The 19,383-nt window shown below is 45.9% G+C and overlaps 1 protein-coding gene across 1 annotated transcript in view; it reads right to left on the reverse strand.

Annotated features, from left to right (window-relative positions):
* Positions 1 to 19,383, reverse strand: part of LOC115311275 — an 87,450-nt gene that overhangs the window by 9,120 nt on the left and 58,947 nt on the right. Inside the window, exons 7-9 of the mRNA XM_040220294.1 lie at positions 15,321 to 15,429; positions 8,917 to 9,066; positions 5,609 to 5,765 (exon numbers count right to left, since the gene is read on the reverse strand). Of these exons, the coding sequence (XP_040076228.1) occupies positions 5,609 to 5,765; positions 8,917 to 9,066; positions 15,321 to 15,429 (416 nt within the window). The remainder of the gene's footprint in view (positions 1 to 5,608; positions 5,766 to 8,916; positions 9,067 to 15,320; positions 15,430 to 19,383) is intronic.

Here is a 19,383-nt window from a genome sequence, read left to right on the forward strand (position 1 = left end):
ACACCGCGCCGAAGGACACTTGATGAAAACCTTGGCGACTTCTAAGGCAGTTCCCGCCGGAAGGGCTTTCGCCTACCCCCAGGGTTTGAAGTAATCTGTCGCCAGAATTTTTTACCGGTTGCTTTGCGTCGACGGAGAGAATGGTCTAAGCAAATACATTCTGATTTGCTGGAACGGCCTGGTCGGAGGCGCAATTGACTGCAGGAGTCCCGCCGACTTGGTCGGCGGTTTCTTTAGGCGTTGACACTGACGGCACGATCGGACGTTGAAATGGACAGGCTTCGAGAGCTTTTTCCAGTGGTACGTTTCTCGCGAATCCTGGCGAGTGTCCTGCTTTATTCAAGGTGTCCAGCTGTATGATTGTCACGGCAGGCTAGGAAAGCTTCTTCACGAAGGTTACTGGCAATTACCAATAGCCGCGCTAAGTTGCTGGTGCCGAAGTTCTGTTTCTAGAGTACACCCTGTACCAGCACAAATTGACAGGATCCTGAAGAAGATGCCGGGGTCTGCGCCTCCTCGGCCCTCCAAGTGCTCGGTCAACCCGCGGAGTTGAGAGTCGCCCTGTTGGAGTGTGGCCACATCACTCATGTTTACGGCACCAATGAAAGCCTCGTGGTCGTCGTCGGCAGTGCTAGCGGGAGTTGACTCGACGGGGGCTCTCGATAGACAGTCGGCGTCACTGTGCTTGTGGCCAGACTCATATACGACAGTCATGTCGAATTCTTGCAATCGGAGCCTTCAGCGAGTCAGGCGTCCTGACGGCTCTTTAATGTTGGCGAGCCAACATTAAGCGGGACAACTCGGAACGGGCTCGCGTAAGGTACGAGCTGATCTTGGTCATCGCCCAGAGGACGACCAGGCATTCCTTCTCAGTCGTCGAGTAAGTGCTCTCGGCCTTTGAAAGTGTCCGCATGGAGTAGACGATTACCCGTTGTGTGCCCTCCTGCAGTTGAACCAGCACCGTTCTGTGTACCGTATTATTTGCGTCCGTGTGAATTTCGGTCTCCGCAAATTGGTCCAAATGTCCGAGAATAGGAGGCATCTGGAGTCTTCGCTTCAGCTCGTCGAAGGTGCGTCGCTTCCCTTTTCTCCACTCGAACTTTGCGGCGTCTTTTTTGCGATGTGTTAACGGCACGATGAGCTTTGAAAAATCTAAAAAAAAAACGCCTATAGTATGCACAAAAATTCGAAGAACTGTCGCCCCGCCTTCTTGTCGGGCGGCGGCGAAAATTCTGCCTCGACGCGCGTCTTACGTAATGTAAGACGCGCGTAATGTCACGGGGGTAACGAAGGTGCTCAGGGCGAGCACCTTCGTTGCTCACGCCGTGACCAAGGAACGTTTGTTCACCATAGGAGAACCGACACCATGTACGCTTGAGGGACAGGCCGGCGGTCTTGATGCCTCGAAGCACGGCTCGAAGTCGTCTCAAGTGTTCGTTGAGATCCCGTGTACATACTACGACATCGTCGAAGTAGACGAGGCAGCTCTGCCATTTTAGACCTGCAAGCACGGTGTCCACTGTGCACTGGAGCCTGGCTAGTGATGTGCACAGTCCGAACAACATCACTTTGAACTCGCGTAGGCTGTCGGGTGTGACATAGACAGTTTTCTCGCGGTCGCGTTCGTCGACTTCCCATCTGCCACTTGCCACTCTCTAGGTCCATCGACGAAAAATATCGGGAATGGTGCAGTCGGTCTAACGTATCACCGATGCGAAGGAGCGTATATACGTTCTTTTAGTCACAGCGTTCAGTTTCCGATCGTCCACGCAGAACCTCAGGGTTGCGTCCTTCTTCATTTCAACGACGACTAAGGACCCCCACGGACTTCTTAAGGGTTGAATGTGTCGTCGACGAGCATTTCAAGGACTTGATCTTGAATCGCCTCCATTTTTAAGGAGACTCGGTACAACGACTGATGGACAGGGAGCGGGTCGTCGTCAGTAACGGTGTGATGATTGGCTACACATGGTTCGTCGCAGCCTTGATGTGGCGAAGCACTCGACGAATTAGCTAAGAAGGTCAAGCAGCCGACCACGTTCAGAAGCTGGAAGCTTAGGGTCGATGTCAAGTTTCGAGGGCGGCATTCTCTCGTTCTGCGATGAAGTAGACACTTCTGAAAGTAAAGCGATTCGGCTGACTTCTGGTGTTCGTCGATGTGGCCCACGGGGACACCTTTTTGAAATCTTGCGGCTCTTCTCAAGAATTTGTAACCAGGGCCATAGCGCACCCATCTTGAAGTTATGTCACTCCTCTTACGGCAGCGATTCCTCTTTCTAGAAACGATTGGGTGCTTCCCTCAAGCAGAACTTCGCCGCAGGAAGCTTCATCGGTCCCGACGGGTGCGAAAGCACCAGACCACGGCGGTAAGCTCACGTGGTGTGCGTGGATACGGACCCCGGAAAACGTTTCTGCGGATTCCTCCAGGGGTAGGACAGGTTTCTCCAGCGTCAGGCGGTTTGCTCCAATTTTGATTACGGCGCAGTACTCACCTAGAAAGTATAACTCGAGGATAAAGTCCCACGCACAGTCTTTCAGAATAACGAGCTTCACGGGGCAGGTCTCAGGGTTGATGTGAAATCATGCAATGCACATTCCAGACGGCGTTATTAGTTGGCCCCTGGCGGTTCATATTTGCGGACCATTCCCTGGCGTCGTCATTTTCTGAAGCCGGTGTGAAAGCCTCCCACTCAAAACGAATGGTCTTCTCCGGTGCCCACGAATGCCGAATCGTCGTGGCCGTCGATGGTCACGTTGAGGGTGTTGGAGACTGCTGCAGGCGCGTCGCCCTGATGCATGGCGCTGGCCGAGTGCGAAGTCTTCCACGTCTTTGGAGGCTCTTTACGTTGTCGGCATTCGGCAACTCCACATGCATGGGTAACCGCGCTTAGTTTTCCCGGCGCGACAAGAGCGACAGGCTATCTCGACGGGGTCAGTGCACGGCGATACTGGACGTCGTGTTGACTGCAACCGGGACCCGCAGCAGGGTGCAGGTGATGAACACTGAGGTCTTCGGAGGTACTCTTCAATCTCCCGCCGTCGCACACCGTAGCGTGTACGTGGGTCATTCGGATGGAAGACGCGGAGCCCTATATATATTTGCCGGTAGGGGCAACGGGCGGTATACATAAGGTCGGCCTCCCCGCAGTGGTAATATAGCCGTCATCGGTCAGCCGTCCTCCAAACGTCAGGCATCCTATGCGAAAGTTACTCAGAGCGGACGTAATGTTGCGCTGGAGGTTCATGTCGTGGCGGCGCCGTATACGGACGAGCAGGAGGCGGTGGTCGTCGGAGAACTGCGTCGTAGATCAGCGTCTGTTTTTCGGACGATGCATAGTTGAAAGAGGCCTGTGGCTCGATAGCTCTATGAAGCTCTTCTTGTACAACTTCGGCTATGGACAGCGATGCCGGAGAAACTGCAGGCAGCGATGCCGGAGAAACTGAAGGCAGCAGTTTCTTGAGTTCTTCGCGAACAACCACGTGGCTGATCTCGCAAATCACGTCGGTGGTTGTGCTTAACTCAGAGCGTGCCGTTTCCAGAGCTGACACATTGTTAAGCCGATGAGAGTGGTGAGCTCAAGCCGTTATTACCCGCTCGATGTTTGTTTCTTCGGCCACAAACTCGACGGCTGTCGTTGGAGAATATCGGACAAGGCCGCCGAAGACCTCATTATTCACGCCTCTCGTAACGACCCTGAGTTTTTCCTCATCGGTGGCTTGATGGTCGGCCCAAGTCCTCAGCCGCAGAACATCTTCGACAGAGCTGGTTACGCTTTCGTTGGGTGCTCGAGTCCTCACCTGTAGAAGCTCTTCGGCCCGCTACCTACAGTGCTGATTTATGAAGGTCCGCTTCAGCTCGGTGACGCAGGCGTCTCACGACGTAAGCCAAGCCTCGTGGTTCTCGAAGCAGTGTCTCGCGGTTTCCTTCAGTGCGAAATATAGATTGTCAAGGCGCTGCTCTGTGGTCCATCCGTCATGACGGTAATGGGGTTCACTATGCGGAAATCATAATTTCACATCCTTGTGGGCTTCATCATAGCATTGAGTCAGATTGCATTGGACGACTGGCACAAGGACGACGGATTGATTGATTGATTGATTGAAGTCTTTTAATGACAAGGATGGCTCGAGGCCGCAGTGGGGAAGAAGGGGGGGGGGGGGGGGTGAAGGACGACGGATGGAGTGGTTATTAATGAGGTCTGCGGCGGCTGGTTGCTCATCGCCGGTCTCTTCGACGGTTTGGTCTTGCCATTGACTGTCAGAAGACCAAACTCCGGGGGCTTGCCTTGCATGCAGCGGCTTGCTCGTGCGTCGGGTTCCTCCTCGAAGAGTCTTCATCCGCTGTTGAGCGGGCTAGCACTGCGGCCACTCGGAGTGTTTCACTGTATGGGTTGTACCCCGCCCATCCACCAAAATGCCACGAATGACGGGGGGACGACAAAAGGATAAGGCAACTGACACGTTTAATGAGGCAAACTTGTGCCCAAAACAAAATAGAACAAAGGCTTGCCTCGCAGGCGTCGATGACGGCGTAACAGCGGGATCGAGCGCTGGGGCGAGACTGGACTGAAACCACCCCGCGAAGAACGTATTGCATTCGCGTTGGTCTCTGGAAGATTCGGCGTAGAACGTTCGGTGCATAGAACCTTCGTACGTCTATCAGACGACAAGGTGTCTCGATAAGACGACAAATTGAAAGAATAATTAAAAAGAAACAATCCCTCCCAGGATTCGATCCTAAGGCCGCCGTGCGAAATCCAAGCACTGTAACCATTCGGCCACGCACGCGCTCGCTCGGCGACGCGCGTGGCAATATAACTTTGGGGGAAATATTGGGAGAGCAGTCTAAAAAAGAAGTACGCTTAAGCTTTCTTGTTTTGTTTACGACCGAAAATATTGTCATCCTTCAGGTGAAATAAAGAACAGTTCGTAATCACAATTTAGTCGAGCATTCATCAAAAATATTTCTGCATCATGGAAGCTCACCATAAAAGAACAAAGCGGCTTTAGTAGGCTCTTTTTTCATTTTAACCACACACGATGCGGGGTTGTGCATTAGTATTTTTTCCAGCTGTATAACCTATATTCTGTTAGAATGTACAGTATTGAACAATATAAGCACTAATTCCAAAGCAACCTTAGAGAGCGAGGACTGGCCTTTTCCCTTTGGGAGGAAGATAGCCACCTAAAGGTAAATAAAAATAACATGCGGATGGAAGTGTAACTTTACTGTTCTCTCACTCTGCTGATCATGACAAAAAACATCACCCGCCCAGATCTATTCTAGCCAGTGCTCAGCGTGTACAGGCGGTACAAAACAACGCGGAGGGAAAGCAAATTTGAAGTGCATCTCTGGACACAGAAAACTACATGCAGAGCCATCGTGGAGTCTCATATTTGACCACGTGCACATTCTCATGCTAGTTGCGGCCGCCTCTTGGTTGTTTCAGTTGACGTTTTTTATGACCAGAGAGCGGAATCTTCATACGGGTAATTGTAGGCATTATAAATACGCGAAAGGCGCGTTTATACAAAGCACTTTTGATTCTTGGATTTTTATGCGAATTTACATTGCGTAGGTATATATGTAGAGCCCATTCCAACACACCTGTTGAATGTCGACAATATTAGAGCATGCGTTGGCTTCTTCGCGCCCAGAAAATATCTTGCAGTATTCAGAAGCATTGTAGAAATCCGCGGGAAGTTTGTCGTTTCCAAATCTTATTGACATGTGAGTCCGATTTAAGCAAAATTCTCTCTTTGATCTGAAAAAAAAAAAGATAATGTATAATACTGGAGCTGGGTTGCTGCTCCCAGGAAGAGCGGCTACAAAGTACAATGAAGCACACACAATCACGCCCTTTGGCAAACAGAATATTCGAAATTATTGCTGAAATTATCACAACTTCGCCTAAAATATCTCAGTGTTAGGGCTATCACCAGCATCTTTTGGCACGCATTTTAACTGTATTCTTCTTAATGGAAAAAAGTGAATTGTGATAACACTTCTCCTTTGATACGGCCCCAAAAGCCTGCTATGATTAGAAATGTATTATCACTTGAGACTTCTTTGGGGTGATCTGATTGATCTACGCTTAATGAATTATTAGTTATGAGTTGTAAAATCTTCAGTTGCAGTTTTTTGGAGGAATCTCAGTGACTCCCATTCCAGGACTTTACATTTTTTCATGAGCTGTCTAAATGTCGATAGATATTGGAAAAAAGCGCGCTTCGAAGCTTTGAATTTTCTTTAGTTCATCGATATTTTTCGCACTGTCATGACAAACCCAAAGCTACGCAGGCACGCCTTTGAACGGGCCTCACAAATACCTTATACGCAGAGTCTTACGCTATAGGGTGACAGGGGCATGCCCCGTCTGGTGAGAACAATGCTCTCTTCGCAGCTCAACAAAAAATTTCAGTTGAATCGGTACATAATTTACCCAATATTATCTAACCTGGAATGTTTTTATTTTTTGCATTATCCTTTGAGTGCTCTCGATTTCCTGAAAAAAATAATGCTATTTCTTATTTGTATATCTGTGAAAAATACATCTATCTGACGACGGCATCTTCCATTGGTCGGGCCACAAGATAATTTTTGAAAGTTCTTTGTAGAGAACATACTAATCATCATCGTTTTCACGTTTATTGTAAATGACGCAATTGTCTGAATATTAACGCACACCACTCCATCATCGAGGGAGTTTATATAAACCTATATAATCTACCCCAATACCGAAAAATGTTCATAAGGTAGCAGATATTTAATTTCCTACAAAGCTCGATCCTATCTTTAATTTACGCTGTAAGGTTTAATTTTCAAACAATTCAAGTACCTTATGGCTGGCCGAGTTTTAAGGATGCAAAGAAATATTTGCAGTTATTTTGCAACATCTTTTTTCTCTGTACCAAAAAGGAACTTACCTAAACCTATTTAACTTTCGGCTTAAGTCGTTAGTACTATTTGCTTGTGATTAATAAGGTTTTCTGATCAAAATAACTGTCAATATCTTTAACTCTCACACAACTTAGGCACATTGTTCAGACAGCATAGTGTTAGAATTTTATTTTATTTCTTCGTTGAAGAACAGGTTTTATTTTGACCTTGTGTCTAATTTTGTGATTTGAGAAAAAGCTACCTTGATTTCAATGTTACTTACATTTATTACCTAATATATGTATATTAAAGATTTACGTATCAAGCTAATTGAAAATCGAGTTCTCTTTGCGGTTAAGGGCCTTAAGCCAAAATGTGCCATGCGGTGGCAGTTGAGGATGTATGCAGCCTCTAACTTTACAGCTGATCTTCGCTACGTCCTTTACGCGTGGCAACCGCTGCATTGCAAATAAGCGAAGTACGGACATCAATTGCGGGGAACCTTTTGCGTCCAGAGTAATTCTCGGTCCGTGGTACTTTGTGTTTCTTTTAGTTTTTCAGGTAGTTTTACGAAAGCATTTCTTTTTCGCCAAAAGACAAATAAGATGAAAAATAATTCTCCAATAAAAGATCCTATAAAACGAATTGTATTTTCTAGTGTGGTTATGTTTGGGTAATTGTCATCGGTGAATTGCAACAATGACACTATCAACTGTACATTTAGGTGCTAAACAATATTTGCACCTTGTTCAAAACGCAAACTTTTATGGAGTGAAAATGCGCTAATATAGTGGTGACCAATTGTCTTCAATAGTTAAATGTTGTTTTGGCTAGATAGCTCCTGCTTAAAATGCATTGTTTGTTAATCCAACCGTTTGATACGATCAATATTTATGCTCATATTGATTTAATGACTTTCTGGTTTGCATTCTATACTGCGTTTATATCGCAGTCTACAAAAATAAGCACATCTCCATATTTTGAGCAAGAATAGCTAAGTCCCCGTTATGAGTTAAACTTTACTTTGACAAGCATCGTTCGAAGTGCCTCATGCGCGCCTTGTGGGCTGAGTACTGAGCAACAGAGATGTGTTCAGATAAACTTATCATGTTACATAGCTTTTCAAAAAAAGAAGAACGTAAAATAGTGTTTTGCAACGACATTTCACTGACAGGTGGGTTTGAATGTCCTAACAGAATAAAAACAAAAATGCAACTCCTCAGTATTTTTATAGGTTCTAATCGTAAGGCACTTTTGACTAATTAGGTGACATCCAAAACATACTATTGCCTCAAAAAGTATTGAGAAAGGTGATATTTTGTTTACATTTTCGGGGGAAGGTCAGGAATTCGTACACCGAAAAAACATATGCGCACATTGGCACAGCTGCCACTAAAAGCGTTGTTCAAGTGATCGACGGCCGGAGCGCTAATTTGGTAAACACGGCGCGGCGCTGCCAAGTCGTGAATGCACCAAGAGCGAGAGTGGCCGGACCGTTCTCACCTTACAATCTGGAAGAGACCCGGTAGGCAATTATTGTTTGCAATTTCTTCTTTTGTATTTAGAACCGCTGCTCTCAAAGAGCAAGCATAGAAAGACTCCCTGTCCACGGTCATGTATTACCGGGCAAAGCCTGAAGCGGACAAGTTGTAATTCAAAAGTGCTCTTTGGGGTTGGCTGGTCTCTGGTAACCTCTCCCATACTGCAAAAATGACACTGGCCCTGAAACCTTCTGTGTTGGTTGGCCGGTGTTTTCGCGTCTGCAGTGCCACGCTTCGACTTTTAACTGGCCCCCAAAGTTTCTCCTTTGTGCTGAGCTTTTTTTTAGTGCCAGCTTTACTTTTTCTTGCGTGATACTAATAGATTCCCCACCCCCCCCCCCCCCCTATCCCCCCGATGTTTCGCATACTTTAACAAATAATGACATTTTATAATCTCTAACACATATTTGAGATATTTTTTTATATCAGGGCTTAAAACGATGTTTTGAAATATATCGGTTGTCGACTGATCGCAAAAAGGAATTTTTACTCAACAGGAAAAGGTGGTGGAGGCTCCATCCTTCATAAGAGCAGCAGGAGAAATTCGACAGTTTAGTAGACTCGCCGACTTTACTCATGACGTAACCGGTGTCAGCTGAGCATGGGTTGGCTGGAGACCTCAGATCGTCCCAATTTATTCCAAGCCTGCAAATACAAAAACAAAAATAAAAAAGTCGGCCGAAAAAAAGTGCCCAGTTGCGACCATACTTGTACGTAATTCGTTACAAGTAACGAAATTACTTGTAATCCCTCACATTTATCAGTAATTTCGTAACGGATTAATTACATATTTTCTAGAGTAATTTTAAAGTAATTCCGTTAATTTTTTTACGTAAGGGGGTGGGGTTGTAAAGTTACAGTGGTAAAGTTGAGCGCAATGACACGCAACGGGAGGCTTGGCACTCTTCAGATCCGGAGCCTTTTTTTGCAACACCAAGCCCCTGAGTCTATTTTTTTAAAATCCTAACAACAATATCAAAAAATTCAAATAAAGATTTTTACAAAAGGAAAAAAAAAAGGGGGGAGGGAGGGTACAAGTTACACCCGCTTTTTTTTGTTTTGCGATCGACGGCGAGGAGAGGACACCAAGGGATTGTATCAATCGTCGAGAAGCTCGAGGCGGTAACTGCACAGACAAGAATTAACAATGTCCTTCTCGGTTATAGACTTAGAGTGACTATGATCATTTTCATAATGTCACAACACTAGACAACGATCCGTCTACACTGAAATATACTAAAAGAGATCTGGTAATATGAGAAGGTGTTATTGCCAAAACCATGCACGCTTGTACATGCATGTAAGTCACCCTTTTTGTGAGTCAGCTTTTTGCCGGCACTTCGAAAATGGTAATAGTCTTCCTTTCTTCTTCTAACTGTACTGACCCCCGCAGGACGCATCTTACCTCAAGAAGATATTTTTACAAATGAAACATAATGGTGGCTGACGTAGACTTGATATTCTGGCTTGAGAAGAGAGTGATACTCGTGAGTGTGACCATAGCGGGGATTACTTAGTACTCTGCCCTTCGCTGCCCGTGGCATCAGCGGACGTCTACCTGGAGGAGACTGGAGTAAACTGCACTCGGTTCGTGCTCCGTGCGTTTTTGAATAGCATCAAGAAAGGTACACACGGCAAACGTGCGTTTACGTTTCCTTGTTTTAACCGCCGTCCTAATTAATTGTTGTTATGAGCGACTTTTCTTTTTATTGCTTATGTTTACTGATATACTGGAACCTTTTTTTTTTATTCACCAACATCTCTACCGAGGATCGACCTGTTCAGAACCAAAATAAGAAGAATATCGAGCCAAACTTTCTTTATTTTTTGGATTATCACATTACTGTTACAACTATGTTTTGCTATTGTCTGGTAATATATGCCGGTATAGTAAGATGGACATAATTCTTATGTTATTTTTGCCTAGATTGATGATGACTTGTACAGCTTCGCGATTTCGACAATAGAGATTTTTATTAGATCGTCCCGATGAGTCCGATAACGATATCCAATACTCCGACGCCGCCCTTGCGCATGCATCATATCGTTATCGGGGCTATCGGAGGTATCGGAACGATCTACTAAAACTCTCGAATATCAGGCAACGGCTGCAACGAGAAAGCTTTATTCTACCTTCGGGGTGAATAGTACTTCCATTAATTCGCTGAAAACTCTAATTTAGAGCATAAAGCGTTCGTGAGGGACAATATGGCACTCCCATGCAGTGCCATATTCAAAGGGTTTTCAACATAGCGGTCGACATATTGAGTAAGAAATAACGCAAAATGTCTGACGAGACTTTCGAGAGTCAGCTCTTGCTCAAAATACTCAAAGTCATTAAATGGAACCTGTTGCAACAATAAGAACTTGAATAACCCTCTTCCCTTTGTTTCTTACTTGAGTGCATTAACGTTGAAAGTAACGCCACGAAAGTAACGGATTACATTTTGGGTTAACGGTCACTTACCTTTATTGGAGGGTAATTGTAATTGTAATAAATTACAATTTGGCCTTGAGTAATTGTAAATGTAATTCCTTACTATTTTTCAGTAACGTGTAAAAGTCTAGTTGCGACCCTCTGAATGCACGCATCGCAACGGTGTAGAGACCGGAAATCTCTAAGAATAACGCAATTCCGCAGAGGCTAATGCATATTGCACGTACGAAGGGTCCTTTTTTTGTAACGGGTAGGTGTGAACCTTGCCGGGGCAGTCTGAACAAGCATCTACCACTCGAGCCGTAAATGTGAAAGCAGGTTTTCCCGTAGAAGTGGGCAATTGACAACAGATCGTAGGTATGCCTTTTTGTACACTTCCGCTACAGTCAGTTTCCGCCTACAAACTAAGAAATGGCGACCGCGAATCTTCAGGAATACGTTTGGTCATATGAGCGCCCCCCTCCCATTAAAGTATTGACGTGGTGATACAAAAACAGGTTATGCTTTGGAAAGGAATAAAGTTAATGTGGAGGTTTTAGCTTAAAATTGTTTTTTTTCTACTGTTTAATAAAGAGCGATGAAAGCGGTCCTCGTGAGGCAAACGCGTGATGCTACGGGATCAAAAGATGTTTTTTGTTTCTTATTCAAGGATGTTCTTACCGCACCTAATAAACAAAAGATGTGACCCTCTAATTGAGAGTGGCGTAAAAAAACAATATGATATACGGTTGAAACTTGCGGTCCCTAATTTGTAATGCGCAAAACTGAAATGCTGTAAAAACGCATTTGATTTACATCTGAATGGACGTGGTGTTGCGAGCATGTCCGTGGTTTCATGACTCTTCTTTGACTGTTTTATAAGTAATAAGGTCACTGCCGCTTACATATTAAAGAGATATTGGCTAAGAAAAAAAAATATCTCAATTTCAGGGAGTGGGGACTCGTTTACAGATCATCAATAATTCGAAGGTTAGTTACGCAGCTTAAAAAGAAAAATGTTGTATATTGTGTTTTAACACTTTTATGTGACTGTGAGTCAAGCTACCGAATTTGAGATAAAATTGAATATTTAGTTTCGGCAAGCTCAGTCGTATCACAGTAACCGAGAGCTGAAGCAATGCGGGCTTGGATAATCCGGAGCGTCTTGCTATCGCTCCTCAGCTGTTAATATTGCGTAATTAATTTATGTGATCGCGGAAGAAGGAATCGTCAAGGAAGATCCTGGATCATAATAGTCGACTCCTTGTGTTTCTTAAAGGTGTCAATTTGGAAGTTTTGTACTAAAATCGTTTTCTAATATACCACATTAAATCGAGTCTACTAGAATATAATTTTTTTCAAAACAAATATATAAATTATAAATATAAATTAATATAAAACAGGTCGAAACTATCTTGCCACTTTACTGATCCGCCGTGTTGTTGTGGCATCAAAAGTTATAAAAACATCCACTACGTGGGCAGCTTGAGCCTGTTTATCCAATCCCTTCTGGAGCAATGAAGGCCTCCGGACGCCCCAATCTTCGTCCCATGAAATCTCATCAGAGTCGGATAGCACCAGCTCAGCAATAGACGTATTACAAAACTGGAAGCGTCTCATCCCGGCGAAATGGCACGTTATGAATGTGAAAATCAGTGAACAGCAATATACATACGAGCTCCGCTCCTGGCCCAAAGGTTCTTAGAATGCAATGCACACGGTGAGGGCTAGCTGGACGTAGTCTATTGGACCCGAGCTCGATGCCGAGCGTCCTTTGACGCCTTGATTGGACACGAGGCCCAGCGGGGCACTGACTTCGCACTCGTATCCAATCTGTGTTTTTGGCTCAGCTTCACCGTAATGACGTCAAAAATTTAGTGCACGTGGTTTTGATTATTTTAGGCGCTGTTGGTTTAGTAAAGCGATCGTCCGCAGGCAAGAATATACTATATGTATGTATGTCTGAATCAAGTAATTACGAATTAATGTTTCAAGATTTTGATCACGCACGACATTTCAGACGATTTGCCGTTCGTATCTGATCCACCGGCATCGTCTCTGAGGGAGCACCCGCGGCATCTGCTTTCGCAATCCGCCAACATATGGGCACAGATGCCGCCACAGAAGAAGAATGGTGTAAAAGGTTTTGTTTCCTTGCATGGAGCAAGCTGTTTTAGAGCATAACGCTAAGACTGGGATCCAGGTTTTGCGTCTAATATCTTGAACCCTCTTCCGCACAAAGAGCTTTCGGTCGGAAACGGATGAGGCGTCACTCTGTTGTTTTTCATCCTGGTGTTATTGCACCCCACAGCATATCGCCAATTTCCCCATCCTCTATCGCATGCATAAAATAGACTAAACCAGAGAACATTTGCCAAACCAAAGACGCTCTCTATAAACACACACTACTCCGTGGAGAGAGCGTCTATTCTCCGATACAACACTAGAAGTCACGAGTGATTCCAGCGCCGCCCCTGCTTGTTGTTGCCAGTAGAGCGGGCAGCAACTGATTAGGATGTGTAAGAGTAAACTTTAATATTCACTTTCGCGAAAGAAAATATTCTTAAGGGGATAATTGTTAAACTCCGGGTATGGGGGTAGATAATATTTGCATGATTTTTTTTTTAAATAAAAATCGATGGCCAATATTATTTAATCGGAGCTGCCATCCCAGACGGGGATGATAGCATAGTTTGCCGAACCTTTCGCGGTTCAAATGAGGCCAGGAACAACCTCGGGATGGTGATTTTATCGAAAGTTTCTCCAGCTGAGCAAAGGATGAGGGGGCTGTGGGGGGGGGGGGGGGGGGGAGTTAAGTAAAGCCAGTGTAGCCTGTCTGTCTTCAATGTCCCTCTTTCGTTATGGCAAATTAGAAACAAACACGCTCGACCGTCTACGAAATACTGTATGGAGTTTTTAATAGGATTAGGGCTTGCGAGTTAGGTTTTTTTCTTATTAGAGCCACCTGGATGACTCCCCTTTAGTTACAGTAGTCTTTCAGCGAACAAAATGAAGTCAGTGATCTAATGCAGTACATTTACTAAAAGAAAATACGTTCTCGGAGACACGTCGCAACTGTTCGTGTTTACGAAATGCGTTTTGACAAAGCATCACAGTGTCAACAAAACGTGTGTTCACGAAACTTTAGTCCTCAAATGACGTGTCCATCACGAGACCATGAAACGTGTTTTCATGATGCGTGGACAAACAAATAACCCTATGAAAAAAAGCCCTTAAACACTTGCGATCCCGGACCAGAATGCAGATTTCACAGTGCATCGGACCTCAAATCGATGCGCTGTCTTTGAGAATGATGACTGGTGGCCCTTTCAAAATTAATTGAATCCCGGGAAACACAAAATAATGCGTAAGAAAATCGAAAATCTGCTCAGACTGGAAGTGAGAACGGCCAACCCAGAGATGGAGTCACTGAGCTTGTTGCTACGCAAACAAGGAATGAGTAGCTTCACGCCACTAGATTTGTTATATCATAAGCTCTAGAAAGCAAAATTCTAAACTGGAAAGAGTATCAATTGAACTGTGCTGAATAATCGCCATGCTTATACCTTAACCGATGCGCGTTCTGAAGGCCGGACGGATTAGACGGCAGTAAGGGGGAGGGTTGGGTTCTCAGGACGGTCGCCACAAACTATTCAGAAAACAGCGACAATGCTTTCATTGACCTCACAAGGTGGGAAGGGTGGCAGAAAGCGTTTATAATGAACCATTTTCATAACCCAAGGAGTAGATAAACTAAGGCCTACGTATCCCCCAATGGGCAAAACGTGCTGGGGCAGCGGATACAAAATGTCGGTGCGGCGTGCGAATTCAATATTTGGGCTGCGCATAAAATATCTCTATTTCTTCTACCTCGGTTACTCGAGGGCGAAGTAAGCGTAGATACAGGCCAAGCGAGGGCCCGCCCACTTTCGCTGCCAACGCAGTACCCCGTAGGTCCCACTTCAGCTACGCTTGGGCATGCCCACCATGGGCTGCATCGGTAATGGTGTCGTGGATCCTAACTCAGCAGATTTAGCACAGAGGCGGGTCCACGGGGGGCATCGTGTGGTCATGGTTTGCCCGTGCAATGCCCCCGCGGGTCCCGCTTCTGTTATGCGGTGCAGAGTTATGGTCACGCGACCCCACAAAAACATGACATCAAGTTCACAATTAAATTTGGCGCGGAAATTGAAATATACCGCGAAAAAGTATGCTGTCATGCGAAGTCACAGTGTCACGTGACGTCACGGTGTTACATGACCTGATGTTACCTCCTCATTTCCTCACTAAATACAACGGAGAAATATTTCGGTAAATGTTTATAAAATGGTCTGTTCTTTTAATATTTCATCAAGATCTATTACACCTTCCTAGCATTTGACGGAGCGTCTAGACCCGAGAACTTATTGGGAATAAAGGACATAAAAAGTGCAGCGTGCAGGGCAAACTTAGAGGTACAGAGGTTAATATATGTAGCACTTACAGTCGTGCCACTTGCTGTACCATACCAGAAACTCCAGTAAACGATCGCCCATCGTCTCTTGACAATGCAGTTGGCCGCCCTCTACATGCTCCGAGGAAATAAGATGCAGCTGCAATATATTGCGGTAAAGGTTGCAGACAAACTTTATGGCATTTTCAATATTATATTGTAGTATGAATAGTATTATAGACAATCTCAGTCATATAAGTATATTTGTCATAGTAGACATCATTTATAAAAAAAAACGCAGATATAATAATTTCAGTATAAATGATTCGTCAAACACACACAGAGATACACACAAACACACAGACAAGCATGCACACACAAATACACACACACACACACACACGCACACAAGCACATTGTGATTAATTGCGGAAACATATTATTAAAAAAACACGTCCCTCACGACTTTCTTGAACGGCTCCCAAAACAACTGAGTTGTTGCGAAAAAAATCTAGACCCTTTATATTACGCACTGGTGACCGAAATGAATCACCGAAGTCGCAGGAGATACCACTCTGACTTTTTATTAGTGGCTTGTCCGATACTCGTATCTATATTCCAACGAATATAAAGCGATTTCTGAGCTCAAGCCGATAATTCAACGTGCCACTAGCGAAATTGAGCCGCTAATAAGCTGAAATGTAATTCACAACTTTGTCAAAATGAGAAGTCAGCCAGAAGATTCGTGAAGTGCATTTATCCGCTATTGTATTTCACAAATAATTGCAGTCTCAACTTTACGTTAAACTAATACCGCACACTGATCTAATATATGATCAGTTTTATTACAAAAATATATTTAGCAATTTTGACGGACATTTTTGGTTATGACATATGCATAGACTACTGAAAAAGAAAAAAAAAACGTTGCAATTAGAATTTATTTGTATTAAAACCCGTTAAACCATAGACGTAATCGGTTCGTACTTTTGCTTACCGGTAAAAACAAACTGCGAACCGGTTTGGTCAAACTGCTCACAGGCTCGATCGAACTTACCACCGGTTTGATCAAACCCCTTTCTTTTTTAACCTAGCGTTATGCGGACCAGCTCACACCGCATAGAAGTGCGGCGAACAGCTTGAAACTCCTTACCTGTTTGGTGAAATGTGTGAACAGCTTAATCGAACCGGGGAGAAGTTCGGTGATACCGCTGCTTTACCGCCATGTATGAGAGAGAGAGAGGAAGAGAGAGAGGGAGCGTGCGGGCCTGCTCTCGGCTACTCTTCGTTGGGGCTTGTAGCCGTTTGGATGTGTGACAGAGCGCTCTGCCGACCACCTCAAACCAGGGTCCCGGAAAAGTGCTAGAACGTAAGCTATGTTGCCCCCTTGGTACTACACTCTGTTTCTCCTTAGTATGAACCGCAGCCGACACTACGAGCATCTAATTAACTCCAGCGCTGTAAAGCTGTCAGGCTACTAAGAGCGCCGCTTGTCGTTGTGCCCTTATGAGTATCACACTGACTCTCGCAGTCCTGTGGATTAACTCGGATAGCTTTAAACTTCTGATGCGGTCGTTTGTATGGTGAGCACGAAATGAAACCCGAACGCCGGAACGCGTGGCCGTTGATACATGCGGCTTCACCTGGAGGGCCCCTGAGAACTAATCAAAATGCGCCGGGGCGCGAGGGTGCGAGTCCTAGTAAGATGAGCTCGACTTTTGCGCGGCGCGTCTGGGAGTTCCGCGTTTCGCCGGTGGCACGCTGTAAGTGCCGTCACAACCGATACAAAAAGCGCTGTCACTCGCTTTGTATATCGGATTCCCAGCGATATCTCTTCAGCGCTGTCATTCATTATCGCTGTGTGTATTGCAAGGGCGAAATGAAAGTTGAAACATTTCGTGCACAGAAGGCCCGTAGTGCTCGATGACGTGTCACCGGTACCACGCCTGGTACGCGTGGCACGTTGTTCACCGGAGGGTGAACAACGTGCCACGCCCGGTTTCTAAGAAGTAGTGAAACGTCATAACAGCAAAATAAAATATGTTTATTCGCACGACCATGCTCTTTATGAAAAGAGAAATGCTGCAACAGACCGTCGCGGATGCCTCGGTTTTCATGAGCAATGCCCATGTTTTTGTGCGAAGTTATCAGTCGAATCTTAAAAAGCGAGGAATTGTTTGCTGACGCTCTCTTTGGTAACCACCGATATGCCAGGAGTATCGATTCAGGAGCGGAATAAATTCATCACCCTGTCAGAGCAGGGCCTATCGCAAAGAGCTATAGCCAGGTTAAGCGGCCGCCCGGTATCAACCGGTCGACAGTGCGGCGACAGAAAAGCACCCCGAGTGACGGCGCTTACAGAGCGGCACCGGCGAAACGCGGAAGTTTTAGACGCCCCGCGCGAGGGTTCAGGACATCTTAGTAGGACCCGCACGCTCGCACCTAGGTGCATTTTCATAAGTTCTTAGGAGCCCTCCAGGTGGAGCAGCCTTTATCGATAACCACGCGTTCCGACGTTCGGGTTTCATTCCGTTCTGACTGTACTATTTTATTAAATGCGTGAGCATTTATTGCACTTGTGCATGAAGCAGTCGTTTTATTTGCACGGTCGTGGTTTGGAGAAGACAAGACTGGATGGGTGAGGCCTCGGCGCGTTTCCCGCCGTGCTCTTTCGCTCCGTTCGTTAGCTGCATATGTCCCCTTTCCCTTGCTCGGGCAGAGGACGAGGTGGGCGCGACGTAAGGCGCGGTCCACCGTGCATGGACAAGTGCTGCATGTTGCAGCGCGTGCACCATTGTGCGAATCTCCCAAATCACTCGGAAAGTGTGCGCGCGAGGGAGCTGGGTAGTCCTGGTTGTCGTGTCGTCTGCTAGCTTACGGCCACTTTGAAACGGAACTGGCGTTCTAAAGCTAATACAAATAGACGTATCCAAGTCACGCACACAATGTCTGAAGGTTCAGAAAAGCTTCCTCCCCATTGCACAATAGTGACGATCTTCGTTTGGCGATCGCAAAGCGAACAGTATGCGGACCGTATGGCGATCGAGGATGGCTGTAGTGGCTGCGTACGAAACCACCAACGCCCGGGAGAACATATACTGGCTTTCCGGAGACAACTGTATGCCAACGGTGGCAAGGTTCCTATTCTCACCCTTTGCTGAGTTGAAAACCCTTGCGTTAACTGGCAGCGCATTTCGCCTAAAATTAGCGTAGCGAGAGCAGCGATTTCGGCATCATTTTTATTGTATGTTATCGTAGCAGCGAACACCTCTTGTGTCCCTCCATTCGGTTGCTTCTATGTGCTTACTTTCGGGAATTGCGGACAACGGGTGCAGCCAGTATTGGAACCCGCCATAGCGGGTAAAGTAATCTCCCGCGGGGCGGCAATTCCGCGTTCGGCCTCCTCACCCGATCCCCCTTATAGGGAGTATTCACTGGCTGCCATATCCGTGTGCGCTGCTGAGCGCGTGCTGACGGCGAGCTTCCGCAGTCCTTTTTGAGCTTGCATTTAGCACCATCAAGGCTGCCGGTCTTAGCAGGCTATAAATGTGAGCTCGTTCTGGGCTTGCGCTCTAAACGTTGCCCTCAAATATGGCGTCCAGTGAATACCTCCTATACCATTGGGACCTCCACCATTGAAAGCAAAACAACGCCACTTTTCAACGCAGCACGCTGGTTGCAAGAATAAACTTGTGTTTTGTAGCTCATATAATTATTAATTGTGTATTAATTTCAACTCTCTGTTGATTTTTGCCTAAGCAGGGTCGTCAAGTTCTCAAGGATGGACCCCTTCTGTGCAGTCTTCGAGCTACTTGTAACGACCTCACCTTGTGGTTAGGCGCCGTGGTGGACATGAACAGTGCGTGAGTGTGTTCGTGCGCCAACTGCTACAGGGGGTGGGAACTGGCGGAGGCATCACCGGAATTTCAAAGCCGGCTGGTCGAGATCTCGGTAGCGCTGAGGACATTTTTAGGAAGGGAAGATAAAGGCAGTCGCTGCGGAGATAAAGCACGAAGACGACATGCGTGGTCAACGGGGCGCGATTAGCGGCCGGACGGGAAGCACCGGGGAGACAAAGGGGAAATAACCAACGTGAAGAAAGCTCAAGCTGCAA

The sequence above is a fragment of the Ixodes scapularis genome, unplaced genomic scaffold, assembly GCF_016920785.2.
Source record: "Ixodes scapularis isolate PalLabHiFi unplaced genomic scaffold, ASM1692078v2 PGA_scaffold4__175_contigs__length_147842914, whole genome shotgun sequence".
In the NCBI taxonomy this organism is placed as follows: domain Eukaryota; kingdom Metazoa; phylum Arthropoda; class Arachnida; order Ixodida; family Ixodidae; genus Ixodes; species Ixodes scapularis.